Source organism: Babylonia areolata, chromosome 25 (genome assembly GCF_041734735.1).
Source record: "Babylonia areolata isolate BAREFJ2019XMU chromosome 25, ASM4173473v1, whole genome shotgun sequence".
In the NCBI taxonomy this organism is placed as follows: Eukaryota; Metazoa; Mollusca; class Gastropoda; order Neogastropoda; family Buccinidae; genus Babylonia; species Babylonia areolata.
In genome coordinates, this window is record NC_134900.1 from 32,795,469 (window position 1) to 32,823,393 (window position 27,925).

At 38.8% G+C, this 27,925-nt stretch overlaps 1 protein-coding gene across 2 annotated transcripts; it reads left to right on the forward strand.

Moving 5' to 3' along the window:
* Window positions 1-27,131, forward strand: LOC143299837 (beta-1,3-galactosyltransferase 5-like). Of its 2 annotated transcripts, XM_076613323.1 has the most exons (4): window positions 1-203; window positions 4,341-4,462; window positions 20,326-20,802; window positions 24,731-27,131. In XM_076613323.1, exons 1-4 carry the CDS (start codon window positions 86-88, stop codon window positions 25,361-25,363), a joined length of 1,350 nt encoding a protein of 449 aa, XP_076469438.1. In that variant the 5' UTR covers window positions 1-85; the 3' UTR covers window positions 25,364-27,131. The 2 variants fall into 2 exon arrangements, with proteins under 2 accessions (XP_076469438.1, XP_076469439.1); XM_076613324.1 differs by lacking the exon at window positions 1-203 and having other exon boundaries at window positions 4,228-4,462.
* The last annotated feature ends 794 nt before the right edge of the window (window positions 27,132-27,925 follow it).

Consider the following 27,925-nt stretch of genomic DNA (forward strand, 5'->3'; position numbering starts at 1 on the left):
GTATATGTAAATGTATCGGTCATTCGTGTGGTATGACATGTCAGTTGATCTGCAGTCGTGAAATTATGATGTTGACTTTGATGAAATGTTAAACATTTTTCTTCCAACGGCTTGCAGTTACCATCCACAATTGGTTGGAGTTGGACTGCTTGGAGTGGGGCACTTTTTGAATATATCTGCAAACTTCATCTGCAGAATTAATGGTAAGTGTGCAAAAAATGTACTCCAATAAAAATATTAAAGTAATATTTTTTAATGAGTTCGTTTTTCTGAGATTTTGAAATAATGTATAGGGTTTCTTCATTTAATCATTTACTATTATTTTACAAATCAACCAGAATAAATGTCTCTCCTGGTTTTTTTGGTGTTTTTTTTTCTTTTTGTTGTTGTTGCTTTTAGATCTGAAACAAGTCATAATTTGAACAGTAAACTATTTCTTTTAGCTGTGAAGATTAACTGGCTAAAAAGGATTTCTGCTTCAGACTCATTGTTAAAAGATATTCTGTTATATACATGCCCCAAAATAGAATACTTAGATACACTGGGGAGGGGGGCGGGGGGGATATGTCAAGTTGTTATGAAAGAGTGCACTAGCAATAATTAAATTTTCTGGTCTGGTGTTGTTAAATATTACAAATCTTTATGCAAAAAATTCAAACCTAAAATTTCAAAGAATTTTTCTGGATATATTCATCATGATATACAATAAACATGTGATCAGAGACACAAGAACTATAACTGAGTATAAGCATAAGAGAATAGATTAAAAATGGTCTGATATGCTTAGGTCACCTGATGGGTGTTGATGAAGAGCTTTTGAGTTTTGAAGACTTCAAGCAAAAAGTCCTGCATATCTCTACAAACGGTTTAGTATATGTTGGAATAATACTAATTAATAGAAACAGCTAAGAAAGTTGCAATAGGAAGTCCAGGCTAAATTTCAACCACGCTGTTAATTGGTGCTACTGCTGAATTCTCCAAAGTTTGGCAGCTACTGAAATTAGGGGAAGAAAGACAATATATATTCTGCTTTTAATTTTAACAATACAGATCCTCCATGTAAAATGAAATGTGAACAAACACACTCTGATGTCTGTATGGTTTGGACAATTGGAGGAAAATAATGAAATGTGAACAAACATACTCAGATGTCTGTATGGTTTGGACAATTGAGGAAAATATTTCTTAAACCTTTTAAATCCCCCCACCCCAACCTTTCCAGATTATCAACTTATGTGGTTTTTAGATGAGAATTTTGCACAGGCTTATCCCAACAAAGAAACGAGAAAACTTTCAGATTCCAGGTTTTGTTCTTTTTGTGTCAGTGAGGAAGAGTCTGTTGTGCATATATATGTTTCTGAGCTGCCCAAATCAAAGCAATTCTTGGATGCCTTGACATCATTGCTTCAGGAAAAATATGAAAAATGTTAACATTTTACTTTCTCTGAAGAGTTTTTTTAATCTTTGGGTTTATGTGTGGATGCTCAACAGATATTTAAATGGACTTGATAATATTATTTGCCGAGTTTCACTTTTATAAAAGTTGTGACAGCAGAATGCAAAACGCAGCCCAAAATATTTCAATGTTTATGAAAACTCTTAAGCAGAGATATACAATTGAAAGATATGGATTTATTGTCAACAGAAGTCTTGAGCTTGAGCAATTTAAGAGAAACTGGAATCCACTTAATCCCTTGGTTGATGCATAACAATATCAAAAATATAGTGAGATTGTATTGTTTGTCCCTCACCCCTCCCATATTGATTGATCAAAACAAAGATAATGAAAATGTTGATGCAACAATTTTTGAAATTTTATTTTATTATTATCATTTTATATATATATATATATATATATATTGAGAGAGAGAGAGTTAACCAATGTATATAATATATAAGATCTGCTCAGAAGTAGAATAGTTTATAGCAAAACTGTTTATTAATGTTATTTATTCATCATTTATTTATTCATTCATTCATTTTTGATTCATGCTCTGCAAAGAGAGAACAGTTGGAAAGGTTTTGACTTAGAATGTGTAAAGTGTGCAAAGGGTGTTGCGAATGGGATGAAAGAATGTGAGATGTGCATAAAATAAATCACATTGATATAGGATACTTCCAATATTTTCTTTTTTTATAAACATAATTTACACATGTCCACAATGGAATAGTCTGATTTTTGTGAATCAAATGAAGCTACTGTTTGTTCAATATGATTAAATAAACAAAAAAACTACAACAATAACAACAAATGCATCTTTGGCAAAAAAAAAACAACCCCAAAAACCAACAACAAAAAACAGTCTCGTTGACCATTTAAAAAAAAAAAAAGTAAGCTCAAGTACTTCAACTTCAGGGTATTTGTGTTTTATGGATGCATGGATTTGAAATACATTATTTAATGATTATTCCTGTTTTACAGGACAATATATATATATATATATATATATATTTTTTTTTTTTTTTTTTTTTTTTTTCTCAAGGCCTGACTAAGCACGTTGGGTTATGCTGCTGGTCAGGCATCTGCTTGGCAGATGTGGTGTAGCGTATATGGATTTGTCCGAACGCAGTGACGCCACCTTGAGCTACTGAAACTGAAACTGATACAGGACAATAATAGTAGTCATGAAATCTTCCTGCCTTTACACAGTAATATTTGAAACCTTTTTTTTTTTTTCTCTCTCTCTCTCTCTTTAAACGTTGGCTGGTAAACTAGTTAACAAATGACTAAGGTTACATGTGTTTAGTTCTTTAGTGTTTTGCTAAAATATGGCTGTCACGAGTTCCTGTCTGCCTGCCTTGCTGAACCACTCATCTCTGGTACAGCTCTTGCATTCTGCTTTGTCTCACTCCCACAACTTTATTGCATGCTTTGGTCACGTAGGACTACGAGTATACTTGTTAAATATTGTGGGTTCTTTTTTTTTTTTTTTTTTTTTTTTTAGATCCCCCCATGGGGATGCCGGGGGTTTTACTGTATAAATAGCATCCCTCCCTTCTGGAAATTCTGTGCTAGAAATTTCCCCCTTTTCTGACACTCTCTCTGTTTCTGCCTTTTTTAAAATTTTTTTATCTTCACTGTTGTCTCTTTTTTCTGCCTTCCCAGCCCATTCCCCTTTCTTTTTTCAAGCAAGCCTCAACACTTTTTTTCTCTTTTCCGCAGTCTGTTATGTACTGTCAGTGCTGTTTTGCTCTGGCGATTTGGTAGTGAGATGTAAACACTGGGATGGGCACTAGCTTCCCATTCTGCAGTTATTTGTCTATATGGCCTTTTTTCTGTATTTTTTGTTTGGCTTTGAAGTATTGTTTTTTTTCTTCCTTTTTTATGATTTTTTGTTATCTGGGGATGATAAATTCAGCGGAATGGCTGGCATCCTCACTATGGCCTAGTCTTATCTGCCATAAGGGTTAGGATACTGTGTCATAAACTGTGTTATGGGGGTTTGCCGTAGTGTTTTTTTTTTGTAAATGTGACAGTTTTGTGTTGAAGTGGTTGAGCATTTTGTATGGTTTGACTGTCCTGATATGGCCCTGTGTGGTCGGCTGGACTGTAAGCAACAAGAATAAGAATAATACTAAACACACTCCAGTCTTTGTCCTGAAAACACTCCATGGTGAGTTAGTTTGGGTTGGCATCTTTTTGATTTCAACTGTCATTTTTGGGGCATTACCAGGTTAGCTCCACCTAAACACAAGTGGAGTAGATTCAGGATTATCTTACAAAAATCTCGAGGGGGAGTCGTTTTGGGGCATTTACCATTAACGCTGGCCCTGAAATAACTTTCATGGAGTCTTTTGGGATATGTGATGGAGTCATTCTATCTCAGATTGACCTCCTTTGCAAAATGATTTTTTTTCTTCTTCAGAAATGTTACTGCTCAGCCATTGCATGGAAGGGAGCTATCTAGGATCAGCCCAGAATGACTATTAATGTGATATCTTTGGCATCTTGTTTTCAAAATGTGCATATTGCAAAAATAAGGATTTTCAAGTGGAAGAAGGGGTTGGAGTTACAGTGAGGCAGAATGTAAAGAGTAAGAAATGTGACTTGTCCTGAACTAACTGCAAGGGGATTGTTTCAAGGCTGACTGTGGGGGAGTCATAACCATTCTCACCTTTCTCTTTTTTATGTTCCATTTCCAGAGTATGGTAAATGAGTGGAGTAAGTAACTACAAGGGTGGGGGGGGTCATGTCATGCTTGCTTGCATGCATACGTGTGTGTGTGTGTGTGTGTGTGTGTGTGTGTGTGTGTGAGAAAAGAGTTTGATAAAACCCAAACAATTTTTTCCTTGTTGGTGTTGTATTTTAGTCCCTTTTTTTTCATGGCATTAATTTTCAGTGCAACTTGTATCTGGACATTGCTGTTTGAAGCTGCAGTTGGTTGCTCCCTGGTCTCAGTCGAAAACCATCATGACAAGAACGAATGAACTGATTGCTATAGGCTGCCTTCCACCAAGAATGGTAAGTCATGTTCAGCAATAATCTGACATTAACACGTACAGAAGATGGTGACAACCACTGCTGTGAAAAGGGGAGAGGGAGGAGAGAGAGAGAGAGAGAGAGAGAGAGAGAGATTAACAGAGAGGGATAACTGATTGGTGATTGCACGCACTTGCACTCACTCACACTCTCTCCTCATACTGATAGCAGGGTCACTTGGAGTGGTTTTTATAACACTTACCTCAGCACAAGCACAACTAAACAGCACATAGCAGTACTGACCCAAACAGATCTAAACAACACGTATTTCCAGCTAAACCTTTAGCGTTTTTAAGTATGGGTAAACAGCACACAGCCCTCAAAACAGTGCCTACTAAGCATAAGCAGTAAACATTTCCTGCTAAGCACACCCTAGACTAAGCAGCACCTACACAAAGCAGTTCACCCTACTTAGCAGCACATCTGGAACACACACACACACAAAGCCAAAACCCAGGTTAGAAACAATCTCAAAATATCCTGGACATCACTAACATAGGAGACTGATATATATACCAGTCATCATTCCCTTTCACAACATGTCCAACAGTATGCACTCTTCTCACACATAGATCTGTGTGAGGTAAAACCAGCCACTTTTACTCTTAGCTTGCCTGACACCAAGTACAACTGTTTAATCAAGTAATGTTTTAATGTTGTTTAAGTGTGTGTGTGTGTGTGTGTGTGTGTGTGTGTGTGTGTGTGTGTGTGTGTTCACTGTTGGCTGATTGTCTGGCTGTGTTTTGCCGCACCTGGTGCAAATTTCACTTTATCAGATGATAAAGTTATTCTTATCCTAATTTATCTTTATACTATAATCAGTATGCATTATATATACTGTTATGCTCATAATTATGTTCAAAATAATGTGTATTAATTCTTTCAGCTTTTACTTTTGAAATAGTACCTACAATGTGTGGAATGAATGTATGAAACGGTGAATGTGATCATTTTACTTTTGTGTCTTCATTATGTTTTTAATAGCTTTATATGTATATATATATATATATATATATATATATATATATATATATTATTTAATGAAAATCTGATTTAATTTAATTTATTATGGTTATTATTTTCTTTCAGTTATGGTTTCCATGTTTATGTGTCTGTTATGTGAAAATGCACCTGACCAGATTTTCTCTAATTTGAGATAAAACAAGTTCTTCTTATCTAATCTTATCTTACTTTATCTTATCTTGTTTTAACTCTCATTGCTAATCAACTCCTGCAAACACCATACCATAATAATTGTGTGTTTCCACTTAACCAAATAACTCGCCACTTTGTCTCTCACACAATCATGTAACCAAATAACTCTTCACTTTGTCTCCCTCAAAATGTTTCATTGGCACAATGACATAGGAACCATAATTACCACTTTGAATATGTGAACATTGTCAACCCCATATATGCAGCAAGCATAGGACTGATGATACCACACTTAGTGTTCAACTCATGTTACCCATCATACAGTAATAACAGCTGTGTGCTACCATGACCAAATAATTCTCCACTTTGTCTCCACAAATTGTTCCACTGACAGAAGTAAATGGAAATCATAACTACCAACATGTCTTTGGTAAACAGCAAACCATATACAACAACTTAGGACTGAATCGCAGTGCTCTCATTGTTTACCACCTCATTAACCACTTTGCAATGTGTTTTCCCACTTTCAACAAAGTATACCATCAGCACATAACACACCTCCAGCACACGTTACCACAACTACCAGCTAGTTAAACATGTCTCCTATAACTTGCTGTTGCCCCCATGTGCACACACACATGAAAAATCCTCAGCACATACTGACACAGTTTAGCCTGTAAATGTGTTCATTTCAGATTTGACCGACACCATCTAATATACAGAACAGATAGATAGGTAATACTCAAAAAGCGACTAGTAGCTAATCCTATACATCTACTACACACGTATTATCTCCATGACTTGTCATCTCTCATTGTTTCCACAGTCAGTTAACAGCTGACAGATCACTGCACAATTTAAGGAATTTTTTCTCTCCGGGTGTGACTAAGGTTGTTGGGTTACGCAGCTGGTCAGGCATATGCTTAACAGATGTGGTGTAGTGTATTTGTATTTGTATTTCATTTTTATCACAACAGATTTCTCTGTGTGAAATTTGGGCTGCTCTCCCCAGGGAGAGCACATCGCTACACTACAGCGCCACCCTGCGTGCAGTTTTATTTGTTTTTCCTGTTGAAGTGGATTTTTCTACAGAATTTTGCCAGGAACAACCCTTTTGTTGCCGTGGGTTCTTTTACATTCGCTAAGTGCATGCTGCACATGGAACCTCGGTTTATCGTCTCATCCGAATAACTAACGTCCAGACCACCACTCAAGGTCTCATGGAGGGGGAGAAAATATTGGCGGCTGAGCCGTGATTCGAACCAGTGCGCTGAGATTCTCTCGCTTCCTGGGCAGACACGTTACCTGTTGGCCATCACTCCACATTGATTTGTCCGAGTGCAGTGACGCCTCCTCAAGTAACTGAACTGAACTGTTTGTCTCATAATAAAGACACTGAGGCAAGCCAATTGACACAACACCAACACAAAGTAGTTGGAAGTGGACACGAACCTCAGATACATGAATCCACAGAAATGAAGCGGTATTCACACTTACATGCTCTGTTTTGAGATTGAAAGAGCCCATGGCCACTCAAAACGTGCAGCTGGTCAACAGCAGTTTTTGTTGATTCTGCGGTTCATTAATGGAGGTATTGGAATGGGGAGAACAAAAACCCCACCAAACAAACCGCAATAACATTGATGTTAAAATTAAGATGATTCTCTCTCTCTCTCTCTCTCTCTCTCTCTCTCTCACACACACACACACACAGATCAATCTGGTGGAAAGCAAGCTTTTACATGTGTTATCTAAGCTTACAGTTGGGCCAACAGCAAAGTGAGAGCTGTATGATCAATGGTTTCTCCATTACAGTGGGAAGTCATTTATAGCGTAGTCTTTTGTGAAGGACTGTGACTCAAACTAGGAGGCAAAATTGCACTGGCTCTTAGTGCTGCAGTCTTAGAAGCTAGTTGGCCTTCGGGAACCATCCCAATGCCAACTGTCATAAAACCCTTGTGGCTGAGAGAGTGGGGATGTAACTTTGGCAAGACACTCCACTATAATCAAATTCCAGCCCAAATAGTTGGGACAGCAGTTGCCTCCTCTGCTGTTCTAATGGTTGTAGTTGGACCAATTGACTGTCATACTTGTGTGATGGTCAAAGCCACTGGGATCACAGACCAAACACTGCTGACAGGGAAACCTTTTCTTGGTCCCACACCACACACCACGTATGATGTCGATGATGGTGCAATTGGCGAAAGGCCAGTGTCGTTTGTTGTTGATGGAGTCAGAACGTGACCTATAATTATATGAAATTTGCATAAACATATCTCTCCCTGATAGTTCCATCAGTGCAGTTTATGTTGTTTCAGTGTCAGACGTGTCGGTGACGTTTTTGTGTTGTGTGATGGATTTACACTCAACTCTCGTTGTGCACTATATTCGTCGTTGTCGTGTGGGGGTTGGGGAGTGAGGAGGTGGTCATCAGTGGTCACCTTCAAGCATGGCTGTCTCCATTTTACCCACTAAAGATAGTTCCTTGAAGTAATGAAAACAAAACTCCACACACACATACATGATTTGCACTTACGATGCACTCCAAACATGACGGCGTCTGTTCACACACAAAGATAAAACAACATCCATTCATATAAAATAGAACATAGTTTTTGACAGCCTGAATGCTGATTTCATTTTTTTTTGGTTAAAAGTTAGAAGAAATCCTTTCATACTGGCAGTCATTTCACCCTGTCATACGGGTAGGTAGGTCTGATCCAGCCGCTACGTAATACTGTGAAACAGTGGCTGACGGACTGTATTTTTTAAAATCACTTTTCACTTTGCCATAGCAAGCGTAATACTGCATACATCGAGTTGAAAAATATATCAGAAAATAAAACCACCTTTGTTCTTTCCTCTTGAGTGTTTCTTTTTTGTGTGTGCAAGGCAGTGTGAATGAAACTGATTTCTGAAAAGTGGAGTACCCTTCGATCTCCAAATGCAGCGCAGTAAACATTTGCCGACGTCTACTTCTGGTCTGAGAGGGTTGTGACAAATATTGGTCGCATATACTGCTGCTCTTACTCTTAGACAATCAGCTTACTAGACCTATCAAATAAAAGAACACGTTCTCTATTTTCACATGGGCAAATTTTGGGATTGAAATCTTTTATTTAATTTATAAAAACATGGCTCCACTCAAAATTTACCTGATTTTTTACGCACTTCCAGACAAAACAAATCTTTCCACTGAACACCTCGTTGATTTCATTCTTTCTTTTTTAAAATGCTTTATAAAATGACCGGAAAGCATTGAACATTTAATGGAAAAGTGCAGACCTTGTATGTTTTGATGAGTTTCATTCCGCTGATCAACCACATCTTTTTTCAGATCAGTGGTTTCAATGCCCAGTTTCGTATAAGTCTTGTCGCAGAGAGTTCAGGTTTTGCCCAGTTCAGTTCAGTTCCTGGGACGTTTCATAAGCCTAGCAACTTTTTAGTGTCCTAGTTAAACAATACATCAGTTGGAGTTGCCAATGCAATTGCTCAGGAGTAGTAATGATAATTTTTATTATTCATTATATAGGAGTTTCAAATTGCTGATACTTTTTACCTGTTCAAGGTGACTGTTGAAAATGCTAATAGAAGCTGCCAGCTCTCTTAACATGCAAAGGTAGTGCATTCCAGTAAGGTGCAGTTCTGTTGCTAAAACAATTTTGTTTGAATATTAGTCCTTGAATACTTAATGAATAGTTTGTCAGTGGCATTCCTTGCTATGTCAGTGAAAGGTGAAAGGTTTTTTGAAAAATGTCTCTTGGTCTAATTTATCAATACCATTAAGTTTTTTTGTTTTTTTTTAATATGTTTGTATTAAATTACCTCAAATTTTCAAAATTTTTAGTTTGGCAAGTTAAGCAGTTTTAACCTTTTTTGGTTTTATCCTGCATCCCAGCAACAAACAATGTTGCCGTGCTTTGAACTTTCTCAACTGCAACAGATAGCTTCTTATCTCGGGGGTACTAAATGATATTTCCGTATTGGAGGTGTGGTCTGACTAGTGTCTTAAATAATCTGACAAAAGTGCCACTGTTCATACATGTGAATGTTCTTTTTAAAATCACGAGTACTCTGTTTGCCTTAAATATTGCAAAATTAATGTGTCTGTCAAATTTCAAATCATCTTCAAAGATAACCCCCAAGTCTTTTTCTGAATCCTTCTCCATCAGTGAATGTCATAGTATAGTTATTATGGGGGTTGTTCTTCCCAATATGTAATACTTTACACTTATCTGCATTACAGTATAGATTCCAAGTGTTTGTCCATTCTTTTAGCTTATCTATATCTGTCTAATGTGTCTTTATGGCTGCTCAGGTTATAAAATTTTATCGTCATCCTGAAAGATTTTGCATGGGCTCATAACCATGTCGGGTAGGTCATTAATAAATATTGTAAACAGAATGGGGCAGAGTACGCTTCCCTGAGGGACACCGCTTAAAACTTTGGTATCTGAGGAGTATGCATTCCCAGCTTTAACATTTTGCGTCCTGTTTTTCAGGAGTTTGGACATCAATGTTAATACACTGCCGGTTATTCCGTATGATTGGATCTTTGCAAGGAGACGATTATGTGGAGCATGCTCAGATATATCAAATATTAAAAAATAAATTCTGTCATGTGAATTTGGTTGTTGAAGTTCTTTTTTTAAGATATTGCATATTGAAGGGGAGAAAATACAAGTTTGTCCCTGACAAATACCTGTACTGGTATGTTCAGCTGTACTGATTATAGTTAATTAGGAAGTGCAAACAAGAAAACAGTTGCATAAAGTGATATATACATATTGATTTTGACTTCATGTTGAAAAAAAAAACCCATGGAAAAATATCTGAAAGGATGATTACTTTTTAACATTATTGGAGCACATTATCCCTGATCGAATCAAGCATTTTTTTTTTTTTTAAACAAGCTGTCATTTATCAAGATTTATAATCAATATTTGCTGTCTTGTAAGTCTACAGTCTTTCCTTTTCCTGAAAATATCTTAAATTGTTCTGTCGATGCAATAGTTTTTTTTATTTCAGGTGCAGTAATTTTAGGAGCGCTACCATCAAAACTGCAGGACCAGACATGCAGAAAATAAGCATTTTCCCCAGATTGTATGACACTGGCATTTCACCAATAACACAAACAGCCAACTGAAAATGAAAATTGAGGTATTCTGTGTACTATGTGTAATGTTCTTACTGCAGCAACTTTCTTACTCAGTTAACACATGATTCAGTGTGGGTGCTGACAGGCTTTATTGCTCTTTGTTCCGGCAATCCATGTATTTCTTCTTGTGCTTTGTTCCGGCAATCCATGTATTTCTTCTTGCGCTTTGTTCTGGCAATCCATGTATTTCTTCTTGCGCTTTGTTCCGGCAATCCATGTATTTCTTCTTGCTCTTGTGTATTCTAATATAGTTCCAGACTTCCAGAACTAACTTTCTCTGATAGCTCAGAGGTAATATTAAGGAGACACTACATCCCTCCCAACCTTGCATAATTGAATTATAACTGTTAAGGAATTAAAATAACATTACGCAATTTCTTCAACTTTGAAATTCAACAAAATGTTGGTCTCACATACAAAGCAAATTATTAGATACTTCCATATTAATGTAATGTTCTTCTTGATTAAGGATATTTTTCCATGCACAACACAAAATCAATACATGCTTAAAAAAAAAAAAAAAGATTAAGATTGTGTGTTCACAGATTTTGCAGTTGAAATGAAGGTGTTTGCCAGAACATGTTTCCTCCCTAAAGCTAAGGAAAAATAAAACTTCAAAAAAGAGTCAAGACCAATCCAGAGCTATTGAGTCAGTGGGGCCTTTCTTAGACTTGTTCTGGGTGTTCACCACCTGTTCTAAAATACACACTTTTCTAGAGCAAGTGAGCCTGTAGAGCCTTTCTTGGACTTCCATCCTCATCGCTAGATGTAATGTTCTTACACAGTTAACGCATGACTCGGTGTGGGATTCTGACGGACTTTATTTCTTCTTGCCCTTGTGTATTCTAACATAGTTCCAGACTTCCAGAACTAACTTTACACAATAGCTCAGAGGTACTGTTGAAGGAGACATACATTATGTGGATCATATATAAAGAGTTTTGACAATGAGAATCTCTGAGTTGCAATTCTGAACGGGTTCCAAAATGCCATTTTAGGTGATCAGCTAAAACTGCTTTTTTTTGGTTGTTGAAAATTTAGAACTCAATATCTCAAAAACTGTTTGAGAATGCTGCTTTGAAATTTGGTGTGGCTTCTTGCTTTATTGCTCTCTTTCATGCATGCAAATATGAGGCTTCTGTTGTGAATTTGAAAATTTTGTCGGACCTTCCAACATACAGTGACCATGCATATGGTTGTGAGGTTCCATATGCCAGTGCCTCTGTTTGGTTATCCTCCATTCAATGTAACCCATCATCTTGACAGTTACAACAAGTCTGGAGGCGGCATCACCCCTTGTTCTGCTTGCTGCTTTTGTTGACGTTGATCATTGTGTGGTGTGGCATCCTGCTCAGCTCCAGTCAACATGTATCCCCAAATCGTCAGAAACCCGATGACTGGCCCCAGTTCTTCGTTCCTCGAAATCAGCAGCAGTTTTTCCTGGAGTACCCTTACCTGTACCATGAGAGCTATGTGTGTCAGACACCTGTGGATATGTTGGTGATGACCTTGTCCCGCCCTCAGAACTCTCAGGAACGTCAAGCTGTCCGTGAAACGTGGGGGAGTGTGGTGACCACCCGAACCTGGCCTGGCCCCACCCCGCAGACATTACTCAAGAGTGTGGCTTTGGTCTTTCTGATGGGGGAAGACCGGAAACTTGGACCTAACGTGTCGGAGGCTGTGCGACTGGAGAGTGAGAAATACGGGGACATTGTACAGTGGGAAGGACTGCAGGATGCCTACTTCAATTTGACTCTGAAGGTAACTGTTGTTCTTATCCTTTTCATAGCATCAAATGTCTCATTGAAATGAAACAATGATTTATCAGCAGACTGATTGATTTGCCTGTGATCTTTTCACCAAAGTTAAACAGTTGACGTGCGCATGATGTGCATACAATTTGATTAAGATTAGGGATTGGTAGAGGGAAAATGTTTTCTGTCTAGTTCTTGGACGGCTGGAAAGAGCAGATACGAATCAGACAGTTTAAAAGGGTGAGATAGTTTGAACAAGCTGACATTATGTAAGAGCCTTGTTTTAGTCTTTCAGCTGGAAAAGACCAGCAGATACGATTCAACAATTTCTGCCTCTGTGTTTTATTGGTACATGATGCATGGTAAACATTTGGATACTAATTTTATTTATTGGTTTACATGTATCTATATATTTTGTATTTGGAATGGACAAAAAAATCATTCCAGTTCAAAGTGGCAAGGGGAATCATTTTCCCTTCTTTATCAGCTTTGGTGTTGGGATTTGTTTGCAAAAATCACTGTTTCAGCTTTGGGGTTATAGGACATGGCTTCAGTTCAGTGCACAACAACCAAAGTCATTGCACTCTACTGTTCTTCTGTAAGCCAGCAACACCCTGATATTTTACTACACTCCCAGTTATGATTTAAGATTCAGAAGCAAGCAATCAGAATGCCATTATTGTCTCAGCCAGCATTAACTCACTCAGTACGGCCAGTCCTCTCTTCTCCTCTACACGGACCCCTCGGATGTCCAGTGGGTGTCTCAATGACCCAACCTTTAGCTTCTGTCGTCAGAATTGTGGTATTCTTTGTCAACATTCACCTCTTCAGTACAAGAACCTTCTGCTTGCAATATTTTGATGGTGGTAATTGGGGGGAAACGCTGTTAACGTCGTCTCTTTCGCCGTTTGTATGGAGAGAGTTAAAGTTCTACATGTTAGTTTTGACTTATCAGAGGAAAAACTTTACAGGGGCACAAAAATGTTGTGGATGCATGTGAGGTGTCCGCTTAAACAAGGTCGGTTTCAGTGAGGAAAATTGATTGAGAAAAGAAGGCTCCTGGCCAGGGCCAAAAAATTGTCGATTTGCATGATGAGACAACTTTAGTGAGGTCAACTTAAGTGAGGATGGCTTGTGACTTCATAGATCATAGTTTCTTTTAAAATTGAATATGATGATAGGATGAATGTGTTCACTTCCATTGTTTGTACAGCTGAAGCAGCAGTGTTAATTTGAATGGAAATGATTTTATAAACGTTGTCCCTACCCGCCAAATTTTGGACATATATATATATCTTTTGTGAAAATGCTTAAAACGAATGCAATAAATTTCCATGTTGTTGGGCATGAATTTTTGCAGATTTTTTACTAGATGAAGTTTGGGCCCTGTTCTGTTTGTGTGCAAAGTATAAAAAAAAACTATATTAATTAGTGTTTTCCACTCCAATCTCAAATTACACTGTACTGAAGAAACAAACAAAAACAGCGTTGCTAAAAACTGGGAAAAGACGTGTTTAGAGCCTGGGTTTCACAAGTACCACTACCCTTGTCTCAGCTGTAGCTCGAAGGAATGCTTGCAGGTTATAACATTCTGCATTTTATTGTGTTGTATTGTATTGTATTGCGTTATTCAGGTGGCGAATGAACTGCAGGAGTTGCTGGAAAGATATTAAAGTTCATCAGGACATTGCCTTGATGGCTGCAATCTTGGGTCAAAGTTAACTCCTTCAGCTGTTATCTCGCTAAAGACATGCACAAGACAGCAGGACTATTTACCCCTAGCTGGTGGTTTGGTTCATGGGCGCCTGAGAGAATAGTGAATACACAGGTGGACCAGGCATGCCACATGTCTGGGGGCCTCACCTTCCCTGAGTTCTTTGCTGTCTAGCCTGAGGCCTGGTGGTACCCAGAGGATAGTTGTCGCTACGAGGATGGCTGTACTGGCATGAGAAGCTAAGGCAGGTGGCTGTGGTGCTGTGAAATAGGTGACAAGCATGGGGACACAATGCCAACACTCATGACATGACACAGAGACTGACAGTTGATTACTGATCACAGCAGTGACAGCAACCAAATGGTGATGAAGGTAATAAGATGTAAAAACCATTTCATTTTTGTATGTGCAGGTTCTACTGGGTCTGAGATGGGTGAATGAATTCTGTCCAAATGTGAGTCACGTGATCAAGACTGATGATGACACGTTCGTGCACATGCCACGTCTTCAGCGTTTGCTTTCAACAGCTTCAGCCAATCTGATCTGGGGGCCGTACTTCTCCACCTCCCCATGTGATCGCGTGGGAAAATATGCAGTCAGCCGGGAAGCGTACCCTTTCAACATCTACCCTCCTCACGTCAAGGGCAACCTGTACGTGTTGCCAGGAGAGTCTGTGGCCCGCATGGTGGCTGTAGCCCCCTACCTTCCCTACAACAACATGGAGGACGTGCACGTGACTGGCACTCTGGCACGCACTTTGGCTTTAAGTCACCGAGCGTTCACACGGAAGGAGTTCTCAACAGCCTCCAAAGCGCCAGACCCGTGTCTTTTCCAGCATAACGGGGATTCCGTTGGGTCTCAAATGGTGTCCCCTGAGCTTGCATTTCATTTCTGGAAAACCTTTTCTGGCAAGCATCCTTGTCGTGCAAAGAAACCTTGAAGAGTGTTTTCATCCGCTTGTTGTATTGGTGTTTTGCTTTGTCATTGAGACTTTCCTTGCACACAGGGTGTGGTTGTTTATGGTTAGCTTTCATTTTTTTCTGTTTTTAAAAAAAATTTTTTTTTTATCTGTCTTGATAGAAATTGAGTACCAAATAGTGTTTCTGTATTATGTGTGTGTTGGTGTCAGTGTGTGTCTGTGTGTGTATCTGTGTCTGTGTCTGTGTCTCTGTGTGTGTGTGCTTTTTTTAATTGAACATTTTTTCACTTTAATATTAGACCTGTCGTGTGTGTGTGTGTGCGTGTGCGTGCGCGTGCACGCGTGCGTGTGTGTGTGTGTGTATGGGAGGTGGGGGTAGAGATGGTGGTTAAAGGGGGATATACATAACATACATAACAAAGGATAAACTAGAATCAGGAGTTCCTAAATATATGTGGAACAGCAATTAACAACATAAAGAATGACAAAAATAAAATATCAGTATGTCACATCATAGAAACACTCCTGTTGGACTGTAACCACGGTTCATCAGTTTCAAACAACAGCAATTGACTGGGCATTATTTGTCTTTTGTTTTGTTCTGGCAATTTGGTAACTTTACATGAATTTGAAAGTAGCTTGACAATCCTTTGACACTAAAACAAAAGCATGGTTTTGTGTGATCTGTTTACCACATATACAATAAGTGCCAGTCAGTCTTATATGAGACACCAGTGAGGTTAGCAGTCTATAACAGTATGATGATAAATCCATCAGTTTTTTGTTGTGTAATTTCAGTTGTAAACCCCTTTTCCTTTGGGTAAGAAATCCTGTCAGCAGCACTAGCTTGACTTCTGCTCCATATTGACTTGAACAGTCAACAGCATAGTGAAACTGACTGTTGAATAAGTATTTCAAATGTATTTTCTATTCTTTGCGCATCCCTTTTGGTGCTTTGTCAGCCATTTCATTTCCTTTGATGCCAGTATGAGAGGTTACCCAGCAGAATTCTGTGGTTGATAAGCCTTTGGCTGATATAATGTGTAATAGACAGTTTATTTCAAAAATAAGATCTGGTTGAGTTTTCATGTTACTGATTCTAATGCATGTAACACTGATTTTGAGTCAAACGTTAAAACTGCTTTGAAATGGTTACTGGGAGATTTATCAGATATTCCAACACAAGCATTACAGCATCTAGTTCAGCTGTAAATGTAGATAGCTTATTTCGAAGATATAATGACCTTTCAAGTTTAAGTCTAGGAAATACAAAAGCTGCACCCGTGTTTTTGTTTTCAAGCGTTGAGCCCTCTGTGAACACCTGAAGTTGATTCTGATACTTTTCATATATATAGATGTGTGTTTGCATTCACTTTCATAATATTAGTTTCATCTTTTTTTCTGATCACAATAGTTTATATCAAAGGCTGGTTTCTGTGTCTCCCATAATGGTATGGGTGTGGAAGTATATGCAGCTGCCACACTTTTAATACCTCTTTCCGAACTTTCAGTTATGTCACAAGTATTACGTTGCTATTGTCGTTTGAGATGAAATAGTGCTGGCGTGTTTTGGAAAGTCTGTTTCTGATTTAATTTTCAACTCCTCTCCAATAATAGCAACCTTCCAATATAGTTATCTTACTGTGCTAGCTATAGGACTTTGGTATATTGTTTCATCTGAATGACTAAATGCTCATTTTGATTTCTCAGTCAAATTTGGGAGAAAGGGTGATACATTGATTCATACTCAGACCCTCGTGGTTAACAGGTGTGTGTTCGTTCTTTAGTTTACCGTCTTTTCACTATCAGTGATATTAGACGTTAAAAAAAAAAGGGGGGGTGGTGGTGGGGGGCATGGGGGAGGAAGGTGGTGGTGGTGGGGGGGTGTGGGGGGCAGGAAGAGGAAAACAGAAAAAAGGTAAACAAGAAAACTACCGTAAAATGTATAACTAACATGCAGCTACATTTAACAGTAACAATTCAATAATAATAATAATGATAATAATCAGAAACCATTTACACAATTCTGAAGTGCATTAAAGGAATGTAGAAATAGGGTTATGAACTAATGCCTGTGAAAGTTCAACCATAAGAACCTCGTCAGAAATAACTTTACAAAAATCATCTGCAGAATTATTATTCTCTTTGAAATACTTGGGCAAGAAGGTACGTAACTGCTGGCAGTGAAACAAACAATGATGCAGACTGAACTGCTTACCACAGATGCATGTGACATTTTTACTATACTTTATCTTCAGCGCATCAAGTTTTATACGGAAGAAAGTAGATGTTATTAATCTTGTATAGCAAACTGATGGATTTGGTATCTTTTCTTTAATAATATTCTCGGGGAATAATGTTCCTTTATGGTTTAAAAACTTTAACTTCCATCGGTTATGAAATCGACCCCATGCTGATTTTTCTAACAAAGTGTATGCCTCTTTTACGGAGAGATGGATATATATTTTTGTCGATTTTTCTGAATCTTGTGCTCCTTTTTTAGCTGCTTTATCAGCAGTTTCATTGCCATTAATGCCCACATGAGAAGGCACCCAACAAAAACTGACCTCAGTCCCTTTAACCCTTAAACAATGTACCAAATGATTTGCCTCAATAACTAAGTCAGGTCTTGTTTCAAGGCTGAATAATTCTAGAGCATAAAGTACTGATTTGGAATCAATTATATAAAAGTATCAATTTTATGAAAATTATCAGCCGCTTACAGGTGTGTGTGTGTGTGTGTGAGATTATAATGGAGTGTGTTTGTGTGTGTGTGTGTGTGTGTGTGTGTGTTGTGTTCTTTTGATTTTGATGAAATTTAACATTGGCAGTTTTTCAAGTGGCAGCAAAAACAAACGAGACAGTAAGTATAACGTAGCAATTAAACAGATCCTGTCAAGATCAGATATGACTGTTTATATTTATTGACTGTCCACATCTTCCCCAGTATGATATCAAAATCTAATGACTATCGTTGGGGGAAAAAAATGTTGAAGAAGTGCAATACATAACTTTAATGTGTGTCAAAAGTGTTTTGACATGATAATAACAAGAGGTAAAGCTTTCATTGCTTACATGTTATTTCTGCTAAACAGCACCAAAACCGAAATGGTGGAGTGGTGGGGTGTGTGTAGATTTTACAAGTTTACATTTCTGTCCAAATGATTGTAGGTTTTTTTGCTTTTAGTTTCAATACAAAGTAAGTAAAAACTCCACTCCAGATTGATATGAAGTATGCGTATGTTGCTGAATGCTTGGTCCCAAATTTTGTGTGTGTGTGTGTGTGTGTGCGTGTGTGTGTGCGTGTGTGCGCGTGTGCGCGCGCGTGTGCGTGCGCGTGTGTGTGCGTGTGCGTGTGTGTGTGTGCGTGTGTGTGTGTTTACAGGAATTATGGGGAGTGATCAGTGTCATCTGGTAAGCAATGAGGGTCTTGAGTTTGAATCCAGGTCTCGCCCTTTCTCCCAAATTTGACTGAGAAATCAAACTGAGGATCGAGTCACCCAGATTAAACAATATAGCTAAGTCCCATGTGGAGCACACACTCGGTCGGCACACTGAAAAAGAACCCATGGCAATACAAGTGTTGTCCTCTGGCAAATACTCTGTAGAAGAAATCCACTCTGATCAGTAAAAAAAAACATACATGAAAGTATTCATGGCCGGATAACCTGTTTGGGTATTTTACTGGTCAGGCATCTGTCTGCCAGATGTGGTGTAACATGTGTGTGTGTGTGTGTGTGTATATATATATATATATATATATATATATATATATATTATATATGTAGTAGGCCTCCTTTGGTCATGGCTGACCATGGATAGAGTATATCCGACCTAATGTCTAATTGGGCTGTCTGCTTGGACCAAGCAGCATCGCCTGTGACTGTAGAGACCGATGTGAGAGAGAAAGTCTCTGTCGCAGAAGTCACATGTGTAAGCTGATGCTGGTCTGTTGGCTGCCGTCCCTTTTCTGCAAGCTTGCTTTTCTGCTGCAGCAGCTGACAGTTTGTCCTCACCAATCCGTAGCTGATTCATGAGAGTGCATCTCCATCTGTTACGGTCATCTGCAAGTCCTTCCAGGACTCAGTGTTGATCTCAAGTATATAGACGAGAGAGAGAGAGAGAGAGAGAGAGAGAGAGATGGATTTGTCCCAATACAGTGACACCTTCTTTAGAGACTGAAATTATTTTGAGTGAGCTAATGGAGATGTTTTTTTTCTTATATGATTGACTGGTGGTGGAAGGTGATGAGCTAAGATGGTTGGAGGGAGAGTGCTTGTCGACCTGGAGGGTGTTTGTCGTTCTGTGAGGGTCTGCCAGGAGTTTTTGATGATTCTGCGATGGATGAGATATTGGAATGGGGAGAACAAAAACCCCCACCAAACAAACAGCAATAACATTGATGATAAAATTACACACCAGCCTCGCAGAAAGCAAGCTTTTACATGTGTTACACTCAAAGCCACTCAGATCATGGGGTTGAACACTGCTGACTCGGAAACAAACCACTCCTACACCATGTATCATGTCGGTGACATGGTGCCATCAGCATGAAGTCAGTGTTGTTTCATGTTGATGGAGTCAGAACATGACCTATATATATTAACATATGTCACTGATACAGTTTCGTCAGTGCAATTTGTGTTGTTTCAGTGTCATGTTGGTGGCGTTTCTGTGATGGGAAGTGGATTTCCAGCTTCACACCTAACCCTCATTATGCAGTATATCATTGTGGTGTGGGGGGTGAGGAGTGAGGTGGGGGTCATCTGTAGTTATCTTTAAGCATGGCACTCTCCATTTTACCCTGAAACGATAATTCATCCTCTGAAGACTGTACTGCTGTGAGGTAATGAAAACAAAGTTCACCCCCCCCCCACACACACACACACACGATTTGCACTAATGATACAATCCAAACATGACAGTGTCTGTTCCCACACAAAGATAAAACAACATCCATTCACGTAAAATTGAAGACAGTTTTTGTCTGCCTAAATGCTTGTTTTGAAAATTAGAAGTCCTTTCATACTCGCAGTCATTTCACCCGATGTCATGCAGTAAAACATTGCATATGGTTGTGAGGTTCCATATACCAGTGCCTCCCATTGCTTACTCAGTGTTCAATGTAACCTATCGTCTTTACAGTTACAGCAAGTCTGGAGGAGGCGGCGCTTCTTGTTCCGGTTTCTGCTTTTGTTCACGTTGATCATCATGTGCCACTTCCTGCTCAGCTACGAAAATCTTCAGAAGCCTGAAGACTTCCCTGAGTTCTTCGTGCCTCGAAGTCAGCAGCAGTTTTCCCTGGAGTACCCTTACCTGTACCGAGCAAGCCGCGCGTGTCAGACACCTGTGGATATGTTGGTGATGACCTTGTCCCGCCCTCAGAACTCTCAGGAACGTCAAGCTGTCCGTGAAACGTGGGGGAGTGTGGTGACCACCCGAACCTGGCCTGGCCCCACCCCACAGACATTACCCAAGAGTGTGGCTTTGATCTTTCTGATGGGGGAAGACCGGAAACTTGGACCTATCGTGTCGGATGCTGTGCGACTGGAGAGTGAGAAATACGGGGACATTGTACAGTGGGAAGGACTGCAGGATGCCTACTTCAATTTGACTCTGAAGGTAACTGTTGTTCTTATGTTTTTTATTGCATCAAATTTCTGATTGAAATGAAGTAATGATTTATCAGCAGACTGATTCATGTGCCTGTGTATGTTTTCACTAAAAATTAACAGTTGCCCTGCACATGATGTTCATACAATTTAAGTCTTTTATTCCTATTTTTCTATGAACTGTTACTCCCCCTTTTCTGAGATTCCTACCCTACATATATTCCCTTCATTCATGGATTTAGAGAAGAGAAAGAAAGTATGAAGCAGGGTACTTATTTCGGAGACTTACGGCAACGTGGCTCATTACAATACACCAAGATTGTCATATATCGTTGTGTACAGAATTGATGTGAGAAGTTGTCTGTGACCATGTTGACACTATATGGTGACACCTCTGGTGACACCCAGGCGTAAAACAGGTGAGTCTGGAATCAAACAGAATGCATACGAGTACGCACCACATGCAGGACAGTGTTTTGCTTGCAGAGTATGCACATCATGCAGGTACTCACCGAGTAGTGCCTCTCAGTGCCACACACTGCTAGTCATATCCATGACAAACTGTCACAATTGTCACTGCTATTGTCCTTATCGCATGAATGATTTGAACTTTGTCTCAAAGAGAACATATGCCTTCACTACGCTAGCAGTCGCTGAGCCAGAATCAGATCATTATCTACACAATCCTTGAACAAAAACTATTCAGAAACAATACTTTCTCTAAATATGCATGTCCGTGTCACAGTCGTCGCATAGTATATGCCACATAAAGGTGACACGTGTGTGATATACCTTGAAGCAGTCATGCTAGTTTCTGCACAAATATACACCACAATTCTTGTCAATTCAGAATAGATGGGGGGGAAAAAATCTGAATACAGTGAACATTAACAATAACAGATGTAAGTCATTGTAGTCCATCACACAATCAACTCAAAATGAGACAATAATCAAGACCAGTACCTGGCATTCCATAACTATGTCATTTTTGTAATCAATAGCAGTTATGGAATAAATCACCGATACAAGAAAAAGCATACAATTTTTCATTTACTGAATTAGAGCATGTGAAAAAAAGAAAAAAAAAGAAGAAGAAAAGACAACAACAACAACAACAAAACCCAAAAGACCCAAGACAATGATATGGAAGGAAGTTGTACATGTCATACAATGATGTGTACAAAAGTTAAGATCAATCATAAAGACAGTCATGTGGTCGACCAGGCAGACACATATGATACGGACAGACAGACAGTCCCTCCCCCAACCCCTATCTAACTACCCAATCTTGTTCCTCCAAAAGTCCATTGGTTCCTGTCCTATTTCTGCAGGGAGGCTTTCTACTTGTTTTCTATATTCCCCAAGCAACACTTCACACTGTTCTTTTCATGTTGCATGCTCTGGATGCAGTTTCTTCTTCTTCTTCTTCTTCTTCTTCATGAGCTTTGTTAACCTTTTTGTTTTCTTTGTTGGTGTGTGTGTTGCATTTTGACATACCAGTAAACGCCCTTGTCGAAGACCAGTGGTCGAAACCGGTCGGGCATGTAAGAAACTGTTTTGTTGTTTTCCTTTATTTCTATTGTTCATTTGTTGTGTGTGTGTGTGTGTGTGTGTGTGTGTGTGTGTGTGTGTGTATGACTTCTGTGGGTTGGCATATAAATATAAATGGAGAAGACAGAGCATAGAGAGTGTCTCCAACCTTGATTTACTTGTCATGTATAAAGGTATACAAATAATAATCCCCAGTAGGTCACTACTCTTTCACGCACTGGTTCATGTTATTATTAATAAGAAAACATGAAGCAGGTGTCCTTTCACATTACTGATAGTACAGTTTCATTTTAGCTTTTCTCCACTACTAATAAGTCAGTCTTAGTATCTGAAATTATGGTGACAATAAAACACCACTTTCATACAATTCTTCCATAAAAAATATTCACTCAGTTGAAAAAAGAATGTGTCCATCCATGACCATACTCATAGACAGATCATTTAATTAGAGTTAACGATATTGCAGAAATTTGTACAAATCAATACTGTAAGTGTAAAGGGCAGTGCCTCACAGATGTCGCCTTCTCCATGAGTATAAGTTGTTAAACATTTGGTTATTAGTTTTATTTATCATTTTACATGTATCAGTATGTTTTGTGTTTGGAACAGTCAAAAATTATTCCAGTTCAGAGTGACAAGGGGAATCGTTTTTCCTCCTTTATCAACTTTGACGTGGAGATTTGTTCGCAGTAATCATGGTTTCAGCCTGGGGCTTGTGGTAAATGGCTTCAACGCAGTGCACAACAACCAAAGTGATTACTGTCTACCGTTCTTTTGTAGGCCAACACCACCTTGATGTATTATTACATTCCAGTTATGATTTTGGATTTGAAAGCCAGCGATCAGAATGCCATAGCTTTCTCAGCCAGCATTAAAGTTCTACATGTTAGTGTCGACTTATCAGGGGGAAAACTTTACAGGGGCACAAAAATGTTGTGGATGCATGTGAGGTGTCCGCTTAAACAAGTTGAAGCCAGGAAAATTTATTGAGGAAAGGAGGCTCGTGGCCAGGGCCCCAAATTCCTGTCTTACATGATGAGACAACTGAAGCGAGGTCGACTTTAAGCGAGGACGACTTATGACATCATATATGATTGTTTCTTTTAAAATTGAATATGAAGACGAGGATAAATGTGTTAACAAATGTTGTCAATGCATGTGAAGTGTCCACTTAAACAAGGTCGTTAAGTGAGGAAAATTTTTGAGGAAAGAAGGCTCCTGGACAGGGCCAAAAAAGTGTCAAGTGAGGATGGCTTAATCAGTTAATGATGTCATACATCATTGTTTCTTTTAAAATTGAATATGATGAGGAGGATAAATGTGTTCACTTCCAGTGTTTGTACAGCTTGAGCTACAGTGTTAATTTGAATGTAAAGGATATTATAAACCTTGTCCCTACTCTCCAAATTTCAGATATATGTTTTTATAGCAAAAATGCTTTAAAACAAAACAAAAACAAACAAACAAACAAACAAACAATAAAACACAAAAAAATCCATATTGTTGGTTGTGCATTTTTGCGGATTTTTCACAGGATCAAGTTTGGGCCCTGTTCTGTTTGTGTGCAAAGTGTGAAAGCTCTGTTAATTTTTTTCCACCCTAATCTCTATTTGCACTGTACTAAAGAAACAAAACAAGAAGAGCATCACTAAATTCTAGGAAAAGACTTGTTTAGAGCTTGGGTTTCCCAAGTTACACTACCCTTTCCTCAGATATTGCTAGAAGTATTTTTGTATTTGTATCACTCTTTTTGTCACAACAGATTTCTCTGTGAAATTTGGGCTGCTCTCCCCAGGGAGAGCATGTCGCTACACTGACATTGCCACCCTTTTTTTAGTATTTTTTTCTGCTGCAATTTTATTTGTTTTCTTTGTATTGCGTTATTCAGATGCTAAATGAACTGCAGGAGTTGCTTGAAAGATATGGAAGTTCATCAGCACACTGCCTTGATGACTTTAGTCCTGGTTTTCTTTCAGTGTTAGCTTCTTTAGCTGTTATCTCGCCAAAGACATGCACAAGCTAGCAGAACTATTTACCCGTAGCTGGCAGTTTGGTTCATGGGCATCTTGGCAAATAGTGAATACACTTAGGTGGACGAGGCATGCCACCTGTCTGGGGGCCTCACCTTCCCTGAGTTCTTTGCTGTCTAGCCTGAGTCCTGGTGGTGCCCAGGGGACAGTTGTCCTACAAGGATGGCTGTACTGGACTGAGAAGCTTAGGCAGGTGGCTGTGGTGCTGTGAAATAGGTAACAAACATGGGGACACAATGCCAACACACATGACATGACACAGAGACTGACTGTTTATTACTGATCACAGCAATGACAGCAACCAAATGGTGATGAAGGTAATAAGATGTAAAAACCATATCATTTTTGTATGTGCAGGTTCTACTGGGTCTGAGATGGGTGAATGAATTCTGTCCAAACGTGAGTCACGTGATGAAGACTGATGATGACACGTTCGTGCACGTGCCACGTCTTCAGCACCTGCTTTCAACAAATTCAACTGATCTAATCTGGGGGCCGTACGCCAAGTCCGAGAAATGTTACCGTAAAAGCAAACGGGCAGTCAGCCGGGAAGGGTACCCTTTAGACATCTACCCTCCTCACGTCAAGGGCAACCTGTACGTGTTGCCAGGAGAGTCTGTGGCCCGCATGGTGGCTGTAGCCCCCTACCTTCCCTACAACAACATGGAGGACGTGCACGTGACTGGCACTCTGGCACGCACTTTGGCTTTAAGTCACCGAGCGTTCACACGGAAGGAGTTCTCAAAAGTCCCCAAAGCGCCAGACCCATGTCTTTTCCAGGATAACGGGGATTCCGTTGGGTCTCAAATGGTGTCCACTGAGCTTGCATTTCATTTCTGGAAAACCTTTTCTGGCAAGTATCCTTGTCGTGCGTTTTCATCTGCTTGTTCACTGGGGTTTTGCCTTGTGAATGGGAATTTCCTCATACTCAAGATGTGTTTGCTCCTGGGTTGCTTTCAATTTTTTTGTTTTCATTTTTTGATCTTTTGATCTGTGTTTTTTTGTTTTCCGATAAAAATTGAATCTTTACGAAATACTGAAGTAGTGTTCATGTATTTCATGTGTGCCTGTCAGTGTCAGTGCGCGCGCGCGTGTGTGTATGTGTGTGTGTGTTTGCTTGTACATGTGTTCTTTTTTTAAATTTTTTTTATAGTCTTACGTAGGGGGACAAGGTGGTGAAGGGGTTGTCACGTCATGCACCCATGTAGACTCGTAGTCGTACCACACTCGCGTCCAGTTCTCCATTCAATTCTTTATTCATTTTTATACCAAAACTTAACCACAAAACCAAGAGAAAAAAAACTCTTTAAAAAAAACACCAAAAAAAACCTGAAAGGAAAGAAACAAAACAAGCAAAATTAATAGCAATGAAACAAAAGGGTTACTACTATGTCAACATTATCATTAGTAAATTAATGGTGACTAAACAAAGGAAATTATTACCATGTCCACATATCAGGGCAACACATTATAAAAACAAGAACAACATCTACCATGTCCACATGATCATGGCAAATAAATAGTGATTAAACAAATATTACCATGTCCGCATGATCATGGTGAAACAATAGAAAAACAAGAAACATCTACCATGCCCACATGGTCATGGCAAAATGATAGAAAAACAAAAAAACAGCATCAACCATGTCCACATGATCATGGTGAATTAATATCAATGAAGCAAAACAGTATCTGCCATGTCCACATGATCATGGCAAGTTAATAATGATTACACAAAATTACATATTTATTATCAAAACATACTGTATTACAGAAAGCATAAAAAATGAATTACAAAAAGGTATTACTTTCAGTTTAAAAGGAACTCTCAGCAAATGAGCGAGCAGTCAGTGGAATTTTCCCACAGATAAAATCATGGAATTCTGTGAAGTTCTTCCACAGACAATCATATTAACACATAAAATTAAAACCATAATTGAGATGATTCTTGGTTAGCAAGGGGTTGGTAGCTATATGTTTTCCTAAATAACAAAAATCAATGCATGGGGCTTTGTGAACACAACCCAATAAATTTGAATAATAAGTCCTTTAAACAACAGCAATAAACAAACGCTGTCCGCTGAAACTGAAAGTGCGCTTGAATCCATGAAAGTTAAAGAACCCAAAGAGTATCTAAAAAAAGAACGGAAAACTGATAAGTAGCACGAAGTTGAACTTGTTCGTCGTGCCAAGATTTTCAGTTGTCACAGAACCAGAAACAAGAAGGCGAAGTCAAGTCAGTTTCTGCTGTCACAGAGACATTCCTGCTGTCACATCGACATAAACCTCCCGTAGATTTTTAACAACTGAAGAAAAAAATATCGCTCCTCTGTGTGACCCATTCATTAAAAATCTATATACATTCTAGTATTTCATATTGTTGCTACATAGTATGAGAGAGAGAGAGAGAGTGTGTGTGTGCGTGTGCGTGCGCGCGCTTCTAAAAACAGATTTCAGACTTGAGAAAATGGCTATTGCTGTTCAATGAATTTGATCTTTTTCTGGCTTTTCTATCACATGACTTTTTTAATACATATTGTGGGGAGGAGAGTGTTGGAGTTGAGCATGGAAATCTGTGGGGAAATGAGTGGTGCAGTTTAGCATGGAAATTGTGGGGAGAAGAGTGGTGGAGCTGTGCATGGAATTTGATTAAAGATAATCATCATCAAGACTGATTCATGTGTGTTTCATCACAGTTGCATGGATGAATAACTGGAAGTAAAGAATGATTTCATCTTATGGTGTAGCATGTGTGCAAACAGTACTCACTCATTCATCATTACAAGTGACATGCATTGTTAAGTCTTCTCAAGACTCCCAGACATTCAGACACACCAATCTGGTACAATCAGCTGGCCTGTTTACCCAAAATGGATATGTCTGTACTTTCACCAGGTTAGAATATATATTTCTTTTATGGAAACCTGTAAGTTCATTGTATCTAACAACTGGCCAAAGGATTAACACATACATGCCAGTTTTCTCTATGATGCCTTTTTTTTTTTAGAAAGTGGTAGTGCTGTAAATTCTTAGTGTAAATATTTGCATTTATTTACATTTGCATGCCCCACCTCCCATCTTTTATTTCCTGTATTTTTTTTTTTAATCATATATATATATATGTGTGTGTGTGTGTGTGTATTTCATTTGCTTATTGCTTGTTGTCAAATCTGTACAATCAAATTTGGACTGTTTACAAAATGCAGTGTAAACAGGTCTGAGTCAAACACAAACATACTTGAAGAAAATCACTTTGATAAGATATTTTCTTTTATTTTTTGGTATCATTCATTCATACCTAAATGCTAAACAATGAACAATTGTCTAAACAATTTGAGTCATTTATGATGTGAGCTCCATTTAGTTTTGGATGTTGTGCATGTGTGTGTGTGTGTGTGTGTGTGTGTGATATACATCTGTACTGAAGTGCAATGTCTACATTGACAAAGTTATTATTTTTTTCCATGATCAGAAAGAAAAACAAAACAAAACTCTGCAGTGAATCTTAACTGGTTTGAACCACACTGCAGCCCTCCCCACACCCCACCTTTC

What these genes read in the sequence shown, in the direction of transcription:
- LOC143299837 (XM_076613323.1), top strand. Translation starts at nt 86, where the DNA reads ATGTTAAACATTTTTCTTCCAACGGCTTGCAGTTACCATCCACAATTG. An exon ending in CTTCATCTGCAGAATTAATG is followed by an intron (nt 204 to 4,340) that starts GTAAGTGTGCAA and finishes ATTAATTTTCAG; the next exon opens with TGCAACTTGTATCTGGACAT. An exon ending in ACTTCAATTTGACTCTGAAG is followed by an intron (nt 20,803 to 24,730) that starts GTAACTGTTGTT and finishes TTGTATGTGCAG; the next exon opens with GTTCTACTGGGTCTGAGATG.